The 18,328-nt window shown below is 43.5% G+C and overlaps 1 protein-coding gene across 1 annotated transcript in view; it reads left to right on the forward strand.

Moving 5' to 3' along the window:
* The window catches only part of LOC132816568 (solute carrier organic anion transporter family member 2B1-like), a 99,849-nt gene that overhangs the window by 41,405 nt on the left and 40,116 nt on the right, over positions 1 to 18,328 (forward strand). The window contains exons 2-8 of the mRNA XM_060826335.1: positions 2,788 to 2,901; positions 4,868 to 5,005; positions 5,897 to 6,059; positions 7,579 to 7,800; positions 10,803 to 10,901; positions 13,078 to 13,208; positions 15,634 to 15,742. Coding sequence (XP_060682318.1) covers positions 2,806 to 2,901; positions 4,868 to 5,005; positions 5,897 to 6,059; positions 7,579 to 7,800; positions 10,803 to 10,901; positions 13,078 to 13,208; positions 15,634 to 15,742 — 958 coding nt within the window. The 5' untranslated portion in view covers positions 2,788 to 2,805. The remainder of the gene's footprint in view (positions 1 to 2,787; positions 2,902 to 4,867; positions 5,006 to 5,896; positions 6,060 to 7,578; positions 7,801 to 10,802; positions 10,902 to 13,077; positions 13,209 to 15,633; positions 15,743 to 18,328) is intronic.

The following is an 18,328-nucleotide window of genomic DNA, read 5'->3' on the forward strand; positions in this document are numbered from 1 at the left end:
ATTAGACAGGTTAGAGTGATAGGGAAGAATGTTCCCAATGGTGGGGGGATCCAGAATCAGGGTTAGTAGATTAAGGGTAAACCTTTTTAGAGTGAGATGAGAGAAAATTCCTTCACCCAGAGAGAGGTGAGCCTGTGGAATTCAGTACTACAGAAAGTGGCTGAGGCCAAGAAATATCGTTCTTATGGCTAAAGGGATCAAGGGATTTGGTGGGGTGGGGGAAAAGGGATCAGGGTATTCAGTTCGGTTATCAACCATGATCACATTGAACAGTTAAGTAGGCTTAAGGGGCCGAATGGCCTATTTCTGCTCCTATCTTTTGTGTTTCTTTGTTAATATTTGAACCAGGTCTCCTCAGCTTTCTCTTCTGTGTAGAAAACTATCCCAACTACTACCTCTTTGTCTGAAGTTACAGAGGATGACTCCAATGTGTCATTTTCTGGGAATTACTGAGGTGACGCTAGACAATTAATGGGCAGACATTCAGTTTGTGACGCACAAAGCCTCTGATTTAACTTGTTTGACAGGTTCAGGCCTGGGACAGCCAGGATCCTTAGGCATTTAGAAGAAAAGCAAGAGCAGTTTCAAGGAAAGCCAAGTGTCTTCCCAGGGCTCCTCATAGACCAGGTGGGACACAAGCACAAACGAAATTCCCAACGCTGACAGTGAAAATTCCACCGCTTCTGGGTTTCTCACCTGATAGCACATCTCCCCGACAACCCTTAGTCTTAACCAGTGATCTCCCTGAGCTGTATGTATGCATCCATGTATATCCATCTGAGGGTCTATACATTCCAATCTGAATGCCAGTGCTGTATGGAGCATCGTCTTCTGATTTTGGAGGACTCTGGAGGTAAGAGTGCATATCCTCTGCCCACAGTCCCGGCATCAAAGGGATGCATTTCTCTACTTACCCTCTCAAATAATTTAATTGTCTTAAAATGTTTGATTGGATCTCCTTTTATACCCAAGGAATGCAATGCAAGTTGTCCTTATAATTCAACCGATTGTATTATTCTGATTTCCCTGCACTGCACCTTCCCTGAAGCCTAAACACAGTCCTTGAGGTGTAGTGTCCAGAGCTGATCATTGTACAGTGACGTAAGCTGAAAAACAGCAATCCTTCATAGTCACAAGTTAGTGAGCACCAAATTCATTCATTCATACAAAAGGATAATTATGCTTCTGATGATAAAATCTCTTACAACACTGTGTTTTGACATAATGAAAGAGTGTGGTTATTAACCTGAAACTGATATCTGTAAACTTTTCCTGTGTAATTTTAACAATTGATCTTCTTTGTGAAGGAAAATGTTCCCAGAACCTGATTTTTTTTTGTTTATCTTTTCATGGGGATGTGGGCACTGTAGGCAAGGCTAGCATTTATCCCCCTAATTGCCCCTTGAGTAATGTGGTTTACTGAGTCATTTCAGAGGGCAGTTAAGAGTCAATCATGTTCCAGAGTCACATGTAGACCAGACCAGGTAAGAATGGCAGATTTCCTTTCCTGAAGGGGCATTGGTGACATTTACTAAGGCAATTGATGATAGCTCACCGTGACTGAGATGAGCTTTCAATTCCAGATTTAAAGACTTTTGCTGCAGGGTAACTATTTCTTCTGGTGGAGCATGTAACTTGAGAATGAGGACCAGGCAGTTAAGGGGGGCTTTATCAGAAATCACGTCTTCACACAAAGGAGGGGTGTGAAAATCTGGACCATTCCTTGTCCCTGTCTCCAGAGAGCTCCAGACTGAGTGGGATGGGGTAAGAGGACTCAATTGAAAATTGCAAAAACTGAGATTGATGGATTTGTGTTAAATAAGGCTATGTAGGGGTATGGAACCAGATATCCATGGGTTTGAAATATCTGTTCGCTACAATCCTATTACTTTGATTTGATATATTATTGTCACATGTACCTCAGGACAGTGATGAGTTTTGTTTTGCGTACATCATGGGCAGGTCAGACCATACAAAGTTCATCAGGGCAATAGACCAAAGTGAAGAGTATAATATGGACTACAGAGATGGTGCACAAAGATGACAACAACGTTTAAATTTAAAAGTTGAGAGGTCCCTTCAAAAGTCTAATAACAGTGAGGAAGAAGCTGTTCTTGAATCTGTTGGTGCGTGTGATTTAGAGTTTGTACCTTCTACCTGATGGAAGAGGTTGGAAGAGGTTATGACCGGGGTGGGAGCGGTCTTTGATCATGTTCGTTGTCTTTCCAAGGCAGCAAGAAGTATAAATGGAGTCAGTGGATGAAAGATTGGTTTGTGTGATGGATTGGGCTCTATGTAGTTTCATAGCTCTATGTAGTTTCTTACAGTCCTGGGCAGAGCAGTTGCCATACCAAGCCAACGTGCATCACATAGAATGCTTTCTATGTTGCATCTATAAAAATTGATAAAAATTGACATGCTGAATTTCCTTAGCCTCCTGAGGAAATGGAGGCATTTTGGTGCTTTGTTAACAGTAGCAGCTATGTAAGTGAGCCAGGATGGATTGAATGGTTTTAAAGGTTCAAACATCTAAATGTCTCCCTCTGCGCTGATTGCTTTTCCTTGATTATTAGACAAATGGACGTATGTGTTGATATTTGTCATATTACAGGACTGGGTTTGATTGAAATGTGTAACGTGCACACTATGGATCTAATTCTGAAGCCGTTGAAATAACTTCTGCTTATAATGCACCTTCTACCACTGGTAAAGCTGGCTGGTGGTTGCAATCAAGTGACAGGAGCTCAAGCACCCTAACCGAAATTGTATGGCTTTCTCCCGGAGCAGAGATACCTGACCTTGAAGATGGGGATGACTGGGCCTCCGACAACTGCATCAAAGCCCAGTCACACTGAGGAACAGCCCAGAAGATGTGCCATTAACCCGTTTCACAGTATAAAGGTCAGTGTGGGAGTCGTAGGATATTATTCTTTCATGCGTCTATACCTGTTTCCTACTTGAGCTTATTTAGAATTCTGCTTATATGCCAATCCTTACCAATTCCTATTCTCCCTCTGTGCTCACTGATCTACATTGGCTCCAGGCAAAGCCTCTGTTTCAGAAGTCTCATTTATTTTCAAATCCATTCCTTTTGAGTAAACTCCTTCTTCCCCAAACCCTCCAGGGCCTCCTCAATCCTCCAATTCGAGCCTTTTTTGTTTGTCTTCAGCTGCCTTCACCACAAGCTCTGGAATTCCAATCCTAAACCTTTCTGTTTCCTCGAAGGCACCATTTTGTCCACTAATCCTAATGCACCAAACTGTATTTGATTATCCTGACATAAAAGATCCTATATAGATGCAAGTTTCCTCATACATTCATGGGATATAGGCATCGCTGACTAAGTCAGCATTATTGCCCATCCCTAGTTGCCCAGAGTCAACCACATTGCAGTGGGTCTGAAGTTACTAATGGCAGATGTCCATTAGTGAACCAGGTAGATTTTTATGGCAATCTGACTAAATTTTTAATTCTAAATGTTTTATTGAATTCAAACTTAACCATCTGCTATGACCTGATTTGTACCCAAGTCACACTAACCTGAGGTTCTAGATTGCTAGTCCAATGCTATTACCACTAGACTATCATCTTTCTGCTAATGTGCTGGGCTAGAATTACAAAAGGTTGGCCATAAATGTGATCATCTAAACCATCAGCCCTGGTTTTCTGACAATGAACTCCAGGTTACCCCTTTGTGTTTCATGTTTTGGTTTTTATGGTTTGTGAAAGTTGGGAAAGAGCTGCATTGAACAAATGAATGGATAAATCCCAAATTGGAGCATCAAACCTCTTAGTGAGTTACATAATAGGGACTTATATACCGCCACTGTGTTCTGATGGGGTTCCAATGAGTACAATTAATAAACCGAATTATTGAGTGGGGACATTTAAGAAGAGAACCTTTTTTTTAAATTACCCTAAAGAATTCTCCTTTGGGGTTTGGTTGGTTCAGTTCATTAGGTAGCTAAAATAACGCCAACAGTGTGAGGTCAATATCCCATATTGGTTGTGGTGATTCCTCCTCCCCTCCTCACCCTTGCCCCATGAGAGTGGTGCCCCTCAAGCTATGTATAACCACTTGCCTCTCCCTCTCTCTAAAGATGTTTCCTAGTATGGTGACAAAAGTCTGAAAGTAAATGTTTCAGCTCAGCGAGCAAACCTATATCCTATAGGGTCTCATTTGTTTCAATCAAGTCCCCTCTTACTCTTCTAAACCCCAGTAGATACAAACTCAGACTATCCTCCCATTCCTTATAAGACAACCATTCATTGAATCCCTACAGTCTTGAAGCAGGCCATTCAGCCCATTGCATCCACACTGATCCTCCAAAAGCATCCCATCCAGACCCACTACCCCTTACCCTGTCCCTGTATTCTCCATGGCTAATCTACCTAGCCTGCTCACCCTTGGACAGTACAGACAATTTACCATGGCCAATCCACCTAACCTGCACATCTTTGGAATGTGGAGCATCCAGAGAAAACCCACACAGACATGGGGAGAACGTGCAAACTCCACACACACAGTTGCCTGAGGCTGGACTTGAACCCGGGTCCCTGTGGCTGTGAGGCAACACTGCTAACCACTGAGCTACCTTGCCACTCCTATAATTTTTCCATGTAAATCTTCTCCAAACTCCTTCCTGAAAAATTGAACATTCCAGGGGTAATTGATAATTCCAGAAGGATTGATAACTCTGGAATGAGCATGGTGTGGTCAGAGGTCCTGAAGGTTGAAGCATGCCACAGGGAGCTCCTTGAGGAGGGGAGTGGAGCCAGTTGGGGCCTGAGGGATTCTGGGAGAGAGAGCCACATTCGGTACTGGATCTAATTCGCATTGAACCTTCTGTTCTGTCTTCCTCCATAGTTTTTTGTGCTATGTCACGGACTGTTACAGCTCTCCCAACTCCTGGTATCGGGGTATCTGAAAAGCATTGTCTCAACCATTGAGAAACGATTCGGACTTTCCAGCCAGACCTCGGGAATGCTGTCCTCTTTGAATGAGGTAAGTGTGCAACATTAGAGAACTATTGGAGTGTAAGAGCTGGAGTTGGCCATTCTGCCCCTTGAGACTACTTTAACTGGATCATGAGTCCAGCTCAACACCACTCTCATCCAATCCCCTTATTTTTAATTCCTAAGAAAAATCCAATGAACCTTGAATAAACACAGTAACTAAAGAATCCATAACCGTCTGAGTGAAGTAATTTCACTCCATCTCCTCTGAGACTATATTTCCTGGTTCTGGGCAATTAGGGATGGACAGCATCACATAAAGAAACACACACCCCTTCCCCCCAACATATCTTGAAAGTTACCATTGAATCAGCCAGGGGCTTTCTCATTCATTCTAGGGATACCAGTGTCCTTAAGACAGACCTTAATACTCATCCTTAATTACCCCTGCACAGATGGTGGGAAACCCCTCACAATGGAATGGTTTTCTTGGACATTTCAGCGGGTAGTTAAGAGATAATCATGTTGCTGTGAGTCTGGAGTCATATGTAGGCCAGACTAGGTGAGGACAGCACCTAGTGGGCATTAGTGAGCCAGATGTGTTCTTCATACAATCAACAATGGTTGCAATTGGATAATTTCAGCATTTATTCCTCATCCCCAATTGCCCAGAGGGCAGTTAAGAATTAACCACGTTGCTGTGGGTCTCAAGTCACATGTAGGCCAACCAGATAAGGATGACAAATTTCCTTCCCTAAAGGACATTAGTGATGGGATTGTACAACAAGAATAGTTTCATTGCTATAAATGATCATTGTTGATGAGTCCAGTGTTTTAATTCTAGATTTATAAATTAATTGAACTTAAAATCATCCAACTGCTTTGGTGGGTCTTGAACCCCTTTACTCTTCATTATGAGGTCCTAATGTTGTCATTTCAGATCGGAAGCGCTGTGTTTATTGTGTTTGTCAGTTACTTTGGCAGTCGGGTTCATCGCCCCCGTCTGATTGGCTGCGGGGGTATCCTCGTTAGTGTTGCTGCATTCACTATGGCCTTGCCCCACTTCATCATGGAAAAATATACATACGATCGCACCACCACAAGTGAGTATTTCCCACCTTGAAAGTGGCTTTATATGTCTAAGGAGTTCTTATGTCTAAACACTTAATGGGCAGTTTCTCCAGATTACTTTTCAACTAAAGGACTCCCTTGGTGGAAGTTGATGGGAAAATATGATGCAAAATGTAAGGGTAGGCTTTTGAATTTAGATTTAAATATTCCTTCTGTCCACCATTTATGCTTAATCGCAGCAGTGTATACCATCTATAGCAACTCACCAAGTCTCCTTAGACAGTAGCTTCCAACATCATCTTCATTAGTGGTCCTTCACAGACAAGGACAACTCTCTTCCACTGGGCAGTACAGTGGCTCAGTGGTTAGCACTGCTGCCTCGCAGTGCCAAGGAGCTGGGTTCGATTCCAGCCTCAGGCATCTGCGTGGAGTTTGTACATTCTCCCTGTGTCTGCATGGGTTTCCTCCCACAGTCCAAAGATGTGTGGGTCAGGTGAATTGGCCATACTAAATTGTCTGTTAGTGATAGGTGCATTAGTAGGCAAATGGGTCTGGGTGTACCACTCTTCAGAGGGTCGGTATGGACTTGTTGGGTCAAAGGGCCTGTTTCCGCACTGTAGGGAATCTAGTCACTCTCAGGGTGAGTCCATAGATGGCTGTACAGACCGATGTGGCTTCCACAGGTTCTGTTACATTTGGAACAGGGGGTGGGTGGGGCCGTGCATTCCTTTAGCTGTTTTCGCCTGGCTTCAGCTTTTTCCTGACAGCAGCAGCACCTTCCAATGCCATGAGCACCACCATCTAGAAGGACAAGGGCAGCAGATACATGGTCACAAACCACCCCCTGCAAGTTCCCCTCCAAGCCACTCACCATCCTGACTTGGAAGTAAGTCACTGTTCCTTCAGTATTGTTGGGTCAAGATCCTGCATCTCCCTCCCATTGTGGGTTTACCTACAGCAAGTGGACTCCAGCGGTTCAAGAGGCAACTCATCCCCCACCTTCTCAAGGGGCAACTAGGAACCGGAAATAAATACTGGGCCAGCCAGAGACATCCACATCCCATGAGTGAATACACGCAATGACAAAATGCTATCTCCTTCAGACACACCTGGTTGCCATGGCTTGTGTAAACCCATTGTGGTGAAAATATTTGTGCTGGTATGCATGCCAACATGACCACTGAGTCAGCAAGATAAGGAAATCGCAAGGAAAACTTCAGAAATCACTGCTTAGGCCTCATCTGGATTTTAATGTCAAATTCTTTAGAAAGGACTTAAGGCCTTGATAGGGTACAATATAGATCTAGATTTTAGAGATCAAAGGCTATGAAGGAAAAGTGAGAGCAGGGGACTGAGTTCGATGATCAGCCATGATCACATTGCTGCATAGAGGTGCAGGTTCTAAGGCCCAAAGGCCTACTCCTGCTGCTGATATTTTAATATGTCACAACATTCCTATGAACTGCCTAAAGATCTTTTGTTATATTAATAGAGGTATTTAAGACAAAGTCACTAATTTAATTCAAAATAACCTTTGTTTTATTCCCTCAGATAATGTTAATAATGTCTCTGATATCTGCCACTTGACGCCTCAGGACCAGAATTTAAACAGTGAGATTTGCAGTGTGCAGGAAAGCAGCGGTGGCTACGACATGCTTTCACTGCTAATAGTTGGGCAGTTACTGCTGGGAATCGGAGGTGTTCCCATTCAGCCGTTTGGGATCTCGTATGTTGATGATTTTGCCAGCAATAGGAACTCACCCTTGTATCTCGGTAAGCTGAGTAAGCTTTCGCTCTGAACATGTACCTGTGAACACCGGTATCTACCGCTTGCCGAACGTGGAGCATTCCTACGAAACCTTTCGTAAGCCGAAGTGGGGTAAAGCAAAGAAGCATTTACCATTAATTTATATGGGAAAAGTTTCCAGACCCAAAACTTAACCTACCAAATCATACCAACTAACAACCAGAACCTAAACTAACACTAACATATAGTAAAAACAGGAATGCTATGATAAATACATAGCCTATATAATGTACAAATAATGTGTGTACAGTGTAGTTTCACTCACCAGAATTGGGAAGACAGAAAGCACACTGGAAGGTGAGAGGTGATGGTGATGATGATGGTATGTTAGGCTGAGTTGTTGGAGATTGGGGTGGTGGAATTTACAGGAGACTGGGGTGTAGGAGAGAGAGGAAGAGGGTTAATACTTCCCAGGAAGGCGTTTGGCAGAGCCATTCTCATTGCTTGAGGTGCGTGCTCCCTCTATAACAGCTTGCTGCAAAACAAACACTGAACCTTACTTTAGCTTTTCGCCTTTTCTCGTAAAAGCAAAAATCCTCTTCAGATTTCTTTTGCTTAGCTAAAACAGATACTAATGTAGGCCTGAAAGCGAAGTGGCGTGCTGCGCACTTTCGAACAGTGGGGATTACATGTACAGGAGTTGGGACTTCATGTTGATGTTGGTGAGGCCTGTTCTGGAGGACGAGTCCATTCTGGTTACCCTGTTATAGGGTGGATATTAAGATGGAGAGGGTTCAGAACAGATTTATCAAGATGTTGCTAGGAATGGAGAGCTTGAGCTATAAGGAGAGGCTGGATCGACTGGACTTTTTTCACTGGAGCATAGGAGGTTGAGAGGTGACCGTTTAGAGGTTTATAAACTAATGGGAGGTTAGATAAGGTGAATGGCAGCTGTATTTTCCCTACAATGTGGAATTTCAAGACTAGGGGGCATCTTTTAACGGTGAGAGGAGAAATATTTTAAAAAGACATGAGGGCCAATTTTTTTACATAGAGAGTAGTTTGTATGTGGAAGGAACTCCCAGAGAAAGTGGTGGATGAAGGTACATTTACAACATTTAAAAGTCATTTAGACAAGCACATGAATAGGAAAGGTTTGGAGGGAAATGGGTCAAGTTCAGGCAGGTGGGACTAGTTTAGTTTGGGATTATAGCTGGCATGGAGTGGTTGGACCAAAGTATCTGTTTCCGCTGTATGACTCTACAACTATGTATGAATCTTTGGAAGATCATATTTAAAAGATACAGGTCAGTCACTTTGAATTGTTCATGAAGAGTCAATGGCAGTTTGTTGACTGTTAGTTTTAGGATTTTTAGCTTTGTTGAAACCCTTTTCTCCTGTTTGATTTTGACAGTGGCTTGCTGGCAGCGCACAGAGCAAGGGTCTTCTTCTGTTGCCAGGTTCAGTTTTGACTGACTTGCTAGCTAGTTGATTTCTAGCACTCAGAGTTAATTGATTTCTTTCTTTACCTGCAATGCAAGGGTGTTTAATGGTCTCAGAGCTGTAGCCTTCAGAGCAAACTAGTCCACATGCTAGGATCTCAGACTACTGACCAGGTTTGAAGTTTGCTTTTTAACCCTGTGTACACATGAAATGGAAAACATGATGCGTCTCTTATACATTCGGCTGTCTTTTTATTTCATAATGCCAACAATCTGAAATACTCACATGGATTATGGTTCAGTTTCGAGTACATTTATCCCTTTTTAAGTGCAGATGGGACTTAGCAGACTATGAGGACTTCAGTTACATAGAAAGGAAAAGCCAGGAGTTGCCCTAGGAGAAGGGAAGCTCCAGAGGAGACTTGATCAATGTGTTCAAAGTTATGACGGGTCTAGACAGATTAAATGTGGAGAAATCTTTCCCATTGATGAAAGGATGGAGAACCGGAGGTCACACTTCTAAGATGATTGGCAAAAGCAGCAACAGTGACGTGAGAGAACATATCCTCACATAGTGAGTGGTTAGAGTTTGGAGTACACTACCTGAGAGTGGGGGAGATGCAGATTCAATCAAGGCTTTCAGGGGACAATTAGGCAATTATGTGGAGAGGGTAGAAAGTGGGAGAAAATGCTTGTATTACGTTTTGGTACAACAAACAAGGGTAGGACTTATACAATTATTGGTGGGGATTTGGCTAGTGTTGTAGAACAGAGGGACCTAGGGGTGCAAGTACAAAATTCTTTAAATTTTGCATCATATATAGACAGGGTAATTAAAAAGGGTTGCCTTTATTGCTCAGTTCTTTGAATATTGGTGTTGGGATATCATGTTGAGGTGGTACATGACATTGGTGAGGCCTCTTGTGAAATACTGTATCCAGTTCTGGTCTCCCTGTTATAGGAAGGATATTATTAAGCTGGAGAGGGTTCAGAAGAGATTTATCGGGATGTTGCTGGGTATGGAAGGTTTGAGTTATAAAGGCTGGGACATTTTTTTTACTGGAGTGTAGGCAGTTGAGAGGTAATCTGATAGAAGTTTATAAAATAATGAGAGGTATGGGTAGAGTTAATGGTGGTTGTCTCTTCCTTAGAATGGGGATTTCAAAACTAGGGGGGCAGTTTTTAAGGTGAGAGGAGAGAGATTTTAAAAAGGCATAAGAGGCAAATTTCTTACACAGAGGGTGGTTCACATGTGGAATGAACCTCCTGAGGAAATAATGGATGCAGATACAGTTATAGTATTTAAGACATTTGGATAGATACATGAAGAGGAAAGGTTTGAAGGGATATGGGCCAAGAGCAGACAGGTGGATTACTTTAGTTTGGGATTATGTTCAGCATGGACTAGTTGGGCTGAAGGGTCTGTTTCCATGCTGTATGACTCTGTGACTTTACAACTTGTGATTTTTCTCCACAGATGCTGCCAGATTTGCTGAGCTTTTCCAGCAATTTCTGTTTTGAGTCTGTGGTCTTTTTGTCGAATGCTAAGGAATTTCATTCCCTGACTGCTCTCTTTCTTCCTATAGGAATTTTGTTTGCAGTTAGTGTCCTGGGACCAGCATTCGGCTTCGTTTTAGGATCTGGTGTTCTCCGTCTCTACGTTGACATTGATAAACTGTCAGCTGGTGAGTGCATGAGACAGACTCTGGTGGGAACTCTACTCCCTGGAGTCTAGAAAAATGAGAGGTGATCTAATTGAAACTTACAGGATTCTTAAGGGGTTTGTGTTGCTGGAAAAGCGCAGCAGGTTAGGCAGCATCCAAGGAACAGCAGAATCAACATTTCAGGCATAAGCCCTTCTTTATTCCTGAAGAAGGGCTTATGGCTGAAACGTCGATTCTCTTGTTCCTTGGATGCTGCCTGACCTGCTGCGCTTTTCCAGCAACACATTTTTCAGCTCTGATCTCCGGCATCTGCAGTCCTCACTTTCTCCTTCTTAAGAGGTTTGACGGGGTCAATGCTGAGAGGATGTTTCCCCTCATGGGAGGGTCTAGGACCAGAGGGCACAGTCTCTGAATAAAGGGGCACCAATTTCAGACTGAGATGGGAGGAATTTCTCCTCTCAGAGGGCTGAGAGTTTTTGAACTCCTTGTCACAGAGAGCTGTGGGGGCAGAGTCCTTGGGTATATTTAAGGCTGAGGTAGAGAAAGTTCTATCAGTCGGGGAATCAAGAGTTTTAGGAGAAAGGGCAGGAAAGTGGATGTGAGGAAAGTTAGATCAGCCATGAACCTATTGAATGGTGGAGCAGGCTGGAGGGGCTGAATGGCTTGCTCCTGTTCCTGTTTTTTATGGTCAGTGTAAAATAACTGATTCAGATTGGCACAAAAGCAAAATACTGTGGAATACTTGGAACTGGAATAAAACCCAAAAGTGCGAGAGAAATTCAACAGGTATGGCAGCGTCTGTGGAGAACGAAACAGTTCATGTTTCAGTCAGGTATGACGGTGTGAGAAACATAAGCGTGTAAGTCGGGAGAGACTGAACAAGGAGTAAATATAGAATCAAGATAGAAAGAAAAGATTGGGTGGATCAGGTATAGGCTATAATAATGGGTCTTGGTGAAAGTGAGGACTCCAGATGCTGGAGATCAGAGCTGAGAGTGTGGTGCAGGTCAGGCAGCCTCTGAGGAGCAGGACAATTGACATTTCGGGCAAAAGCCCTTCATTAGGAATCATGGATCTGCCAGGACAGGTCTTCATAAAGGCTTTCGAAAGGGAGCAGGTTGAATGGTGAGAGTGTTGTGGGCTGGGTCAGCATTTATAGCCCATCCCTGATTACCCAGACAGTAAGAGACAGCCACATTGCAGTGGGTCTGGAGTCCCATATGGTAAATTTGGCAAAATTCCTTCCCTAAAGGAGATTAATAAAACAGACGGGCTGTTACAACAAGCAACGGTAGACTCAAAGTCATCATCTCTGAGACTCATTCAGGTGGCAAGCTGGGATATAAAGTTGAGGCACAAATGAGATCAGCTGTAATTTTATTGAAGGATGGGACAGGCTGGAATGGGGCTGAATGGCCTGCTCCTACAGCTACAGGTTGTTATGCTACAACATGCATTTCGTTAATGCAAATTTGCTGTAACGCAGTTGAGGAACTGGGGACACTGTTTCTAAAACGCAAACTTTTAGAATGTGTTGGACGTGACACGATTACACCGGCAACTCTTAAATGCGGTTTCTAAAGCATGATTTTTCTATAATGCCAGGTTACACAAGAATGCAATCATTGGGTTATAGACCTAAGGGGCAACTTTTTCACGCAGAGGGTGGTACATGTATGGGAATGAGCTGCCAGAGGATGTGGTGGAGGCTGGTACAATTACAACATTTAAAAGGCATCTGGATGGGTATATGAATAGGAAGGGTTTGGAGGGATATGGGTTGGGTGCCGGCAGGTGGGACTAGATTGGGTTGAGATATCTGGTTGGCATGGACAAGTTGGACTGAATGGTCTGTTTCCATGCTGTACATCTCTATGACTCTATGACCTTTAAGAATTGGTTGCTCTCAATCCTACACTGCATCCATTTAATTTCCCCTGGCAGCTGTGGTAGAATTTGAATCCTTGGACCCCAGAGCAATAGCCTGGCTCTCTGTATCACTTGCCAATTGGGCCATACACTATACTTCTGGGGAAACATTATCTCCCCAAGTTTCATTTATATAGTGCTGTTCGTGACCCAGGATCTCATATTTATTAGCTGATCTTTGGCCATGCAGTTGGGTTCTTGTGTTCTGATTTATACGTTCTCATCTTGCCTGGGTACTTATTTGGATTTTCTTTCCCCTCTGTTACAGCTGATATTGATCTGGAGTTTGAAGACCCTCGCTGGGTGGGAGCCTGGTGGTTGGGGTTCCTCATGGCTGCTAGTTTTGTTGGCATGGTCTCTATCCCATATTTCTTTTTCCCAAAAGAGATGCCCAAAGAGGTAAGTCCATTGTCGGAGTTTCCAACTTGGAAGATCATGGGACATTATACAGGAGGCCATTCAGCCCCTTGAACCTGTTTTAGTTTCAAAATGTATTCTGTCATAGGAGAAGGTTCCTCTTTCTGTAGGTTGTAAATCCATAGAAATACTTACTGCACGGGGTTGCCGAGACTGTGCTGTTAAATGTAACCATGGCTGAGACAGATTTTTAATCAGGAAGGGAATCGACGGATGAGAGGAAAAGGCAGGAAAGTGGAATTGAGGATTATCAGATCAATCATGAGCTCACTGAATGGTGGAGCAGACTCGATGGGCTGAATGGCCTATTTCTGCTCCTATGGCTTGTTTATTTTTCAATAAATCACCTTTAACTCTTCTAAACTCCAGGGAGTGAATCCCCTTCTACATTGTCCTCCACTTAATCAAAGGTATCAAGGGATATAGGCCAAAGGCAAGTATATGGAGTTAGGCCACAGATCAGCCATAATCTTATCGAAGGGCAGAGCAGGCTTGAAGGGCTGAATGGCCTACTCCTGGTCCTGAGACATTCCTATTTTATGCTCCAACTGCTTTGGAACAAAAATCAACACTTCATATTTCTTCCTCTTGCTTGTTAACATTTGTAATTTGTGCAAAAGGACACCCAGTTCCCTCCATATCTCTGACTCCTCCACACTCTCTCCATTTTATTCATATTTTGTTTTTCTATTCTTTCTGCCAAGTTAGATAACCATAAATGACTCACATTGTACTCCACCTGCCAAACTTCTGTCTCTCGTAATAAATCTATATTGCTTTGCAGACATTAAAAGTCCTTTAGAAAATTTCCTTTCCAGCCCATATTTATATCAAAAGCAAACTTGTTGACAGCATACCCTGTCCATTTATCTAGTTCATAGCATCATAAAATCTCTACAGTGTGTAACCAGGCCCTTCGGCCCAATAAGTCCACACCGACCTTCCAAAGAGTACCACACCCAATCATTCCCCATTACTCTATATTTAGTTTCAAAATGTATTCTGTCATAGGAGAAGGTTCCTCTTTCTGTAGGTTGTAAATCCATAGAAATACTTACTGCACGGGGTTCTGACTAATACACCTAACCTATGGGTAATTCAGCATGGCCAGTTCACCTAACCTGCACATCTTTGGAGGAAACCGAAGCATCCAGAGGAAACCCACACAGACACGGGGATAATGTGCAAACTCCACACAGACAGTCGCCCGAGGGTGGGATCGAACCCAGGGCCTTGGGACTGATAGTTCAATAGCACTGATCCTGGTGGCACCCATTGCTCATAGTTTACCAACCTGAGGATGAGCTGAAAATGTGTTGCTGGAAAAGCACAGCAGATTAGGCAGCATCCAAGGAACAGGAGAATCGACGTTTCGGACATAAGGCCTTCTGAAGAAGAAGCGTCGATTCTCCTGTTCCTTGGATGCTGCCTGACCTGCTGTGTTTTTCCAGCAACACATTTTCAGCTCTGATCTCCAGCATCTGCAGTCCTCACTTTCTCCAACCTGAGGATGACCCATTTATCCTTGTTCTCTGCTCCCTGTTAGTTAACCTCAGTACCAGGGGTTACTATCTCCTTTCATATCATTTTATGTGGCATCTTATTTAAATTATCTTGATGGTTATAAGTTGTATCATACAGGGCCGGTTATATGGCTGGAATCCAGCTCCACTTTGTTCTTACAGATTCTGCAGAAAATTAATTGTTAACCACAACAGTGGAGTTCTTACAGCTGGTTGGACTTTAGTGTTACCGCAAGTGACTGTGCTTTTCAAACAGCTCTTTTTATAACACTCTAACAAAATCCCCGCAAGGCACTTCATAGTGACCGATTATTAAACAACACTGATACTGAGCCACATTTCCATATTTTCATTTTGTTTGAAAACTTGACGTAGCTGTTGCTGGCTGGGTCTTTATTGCCCATTGCAGTTAAGAGTCAACCACATTGCTATGGGTCTGGAGTGACATGAAGACTAGACTGAGTAAGTCCTTCCCATGGGAGAAAGTGAGGACTGCAGATGCGGGAGTATCAGAGCTGAAAATGTGTTGCTGGAAAAGCACAGCAGGTCAGGCAGCATCCAAGGAACAGGAAATTCGACGTTTCGGGCATAAGCCCTTCATCAGGAATGATGAAACCATTCCTGATGAAGGGCTTATGCCCGAAACGTCGAATTTCCTGTTCCTTGGATGCTGCCTGACCTGCTGTGTTTTTCCAGCAACACATTTTCAGGTAAGTCCTTCCCTAAAGGACATTAGTGAACCAGATGGGCTTTTACAACAATTGACACATGGACAGTTCATTGCTCCCAACTTTTACCTGCTGCACTTGTCCTTCTAAATGGAAGTAATTTCAGGGTTGGAAGTGTCCATCGTGTGAATCTCATTGTCTCTTTCTTTACCCCAGGGCTCCCGGGATCCCGAAGGAGAAATCAACACAGATAAAAAGCTGAATGAATTAAAATCCAAGCAAGAGGATGGAACACAAGGCCTATCATTACTCCAATTTATTAAGAGTAGGTTTCTAAGCACATTGTGCTAGTATGATGGGGATGGGATTGTAAACTTGCATATTCCCAAAGAGACTTTTCGACTCACTGATCTGTGTGCCCACTCTGACCAGGCCAGCATTTATTGCCCATTGCTAATAGTCCAGAGGGCAGCCACATTGCTGTGGGTCTGCAGTCACATACAGGCCAGACCAGGTGAAGATGGCAATTCCCTTCTCAAAAGGACAATGGTGAACCAGATGGATTTTTCCTGACAATTAATTCATGATCAATTTTAGATTCATAGACTTTCCACAGTGTGGAAACATGCCATTTGGCCCATCAAGTCCACACCAAACTTGCAAAGAGTATCTTACACAGATCCACCCCCCACCCCCAAATCCCTATAACCCAGCATTTCCCATGGCTTCTCCACCTAGCCTGCACATCCCTAAACACGATGGGCAATTTAGTTGGCTTGTCCACCTAAACTGCACATTTTTGCATTGTGGGAGGAAACCTGAGCATCTGAAGGAAACCTGTGTTGACACTGGGAGAACATGCAAACTCCACACATATGGTCACTCAAGGGTCCCTGGCGCTGTGAGGCAGCAGTGCTAACCACTGAGCCATCATGCTGCCCAATTAGATTGGATTCTTAATTCCAACTTTTTATTGAATTCAAATTCCACCATTTTCCTTGCCAGGATTCAAACCCAGGTCCCCAGAACATTACCTGGCTCTCTGGATTAATAGTACACTGATAATGCCACACAGCCATCGCCTTCCCTTATCTTTGTTGTTGACAAGGTTGTTAATTTTTATTTCACAATGCATTCTGAGGATATGCGTGTTGCTTGCTGGGCCCGCATTTATTTCCCATGCATATTCACGCTTGAGAAGGTGATGGTGATCTGCCTTCTTAAATTCAACCTGGAATATTCCCTTGTGTTTAATTGAAGTCCATCACTTTGAGTATCATCCTGATAAACTGCATTCCCTCTAATTTTTGTATTGACTAAAGAAGTAACAAAGAAGATTAAGGGCAGAGCAGTAGACTTGAACTGTGTGGACTTCAGTAAGGTGTTTGACAAGGTTCCCCATGAGAGACTGGTTAGCAAGGTTAGATCTCATGGAATACAAGGGGAACTAGCCATTTGGATACATAACAGGCTCGAAGGTAGAAGATAGAGGGTGGTGGCAGATATTATTTTTCAGACTGGAGGCTGTGACCAGTGGAGTGCCACAAGGATCAGTGCTGGATCCACTACATTTCATCATTTATATAAATGATTTGGATTTTAACATAAGAGGCACAGTTAGTAAGTTTACAGATGACACCAAAATTGGAGGTGTAGTGGACAGCGAAGAAGGTTACATCAGATTACAACTGGATCTTGACCAGAAGGGCCAATGGGCTGAGGAGTGGGTGATAGACTTTGTTATGGTGTTGCATTTTGGAAAAGCAAATCCTAGCAGGTCTTATACACTTAATGGTAAGGTCCTAGGGAGTGTTGGTGAACAAAGGGTTCTTGGAGTGTAGGTTCATAGCTCCTTGAGAGTCGCAGGTAGATAGGATAGTGAAGAAGGCGTTTGGTATGCTTTCCTTTATTGGTCAGAGTATTGAATACAGGAGTTGGGAGGTCATGTTGTGGCTGTACAGGACATTGGTTAGGCCACTTTTGGAATATTGTGTGCAATTCTGGTCTCCTTCCTATCGGAAAGATGTTGTGAAACTTGAAAGGGTTCAGAAAAGATTTACAAGGATGTTGTTAGGATTAGAGGATTTGAGCTACAGGGAGAGGCTGAACAGGTTAGAGCTGTTTTCCCTGGAGTGTCAGAATCTGAGGGGTGACCTTATTGAGGCTTATAAAATCATGAGGGGCATGGATAGGATAAATAGACAAGATCTTTTCCCTGAGGTGGGGGAGTCCTGAACTAGAGGGCATTGGTGTAGGGTGAGAGGGATAAGATATAAAAGGAGCAACTTTTTCATGCAGAGGATGGTGTGTGTGTGGAATGAGCTGCCAGAGGAGGCTGGTACAATTGCAATATTTAAGAGGCATTTGGATGGGTATATGAATAGGAAGGGTTTGGAGGGATATGGGCCGGGTGCTGGCAGGTGGGACTAGATTGGGTTGGGATATCTGGTCGGCATGGACGGGTTAGACTGAAGGGTCTGTTTCCGTGCTATACATCTCTGTGACTCTATGACTGTACGGGCCTTCAGAGCTTCCAGAAATGGAAGTCAGTGGTCACCGTCAGTGTGCACTGAACATCAGAGCAGAGGGAGTTCTGCTGATAAAGCTCCTCTGGGGAACCCAGACTTTCCTCCTAAAGTCCGCACAATGCTCCATATGTGACCGTCCAGGATGTTTGTTAATGCTTAGTGTGACTTCTGTAGTTATTTAAATCAACCGGCTGTACAGGTCAACTATGACACAATGCTGGGACAATTGGGACCTGATCGTGGGCCTTCTGGCACAAAGGTAGGGGCACTACCACTGTAGCACAGGAGTCCCTTTCCTTGTTTATAGGTAATTTGATTTATCTTGTTTAGAGATGTTATGACACATGTCTGGAGCAATTGAGATTTTAACCTGGGTCTCCTAG

Source organism: Hemiscyllium ocellatum, chromosome 6 (genome assembly GCF_020745735.1).
Source record: "Hemiscyllium ocellatum isolate sHemOce1 chromosome 6, sHemOce1.pat.X.cur, whole genome shotgun sequence".
Classification (NCBI taxonomy): Eukaryota; Metazoa; Chordata; class Chondrichthyes; order Orectolobiformes; family Hemiscylliidae; genus Hemiscyllium; species Hemiscyllium ocellatum.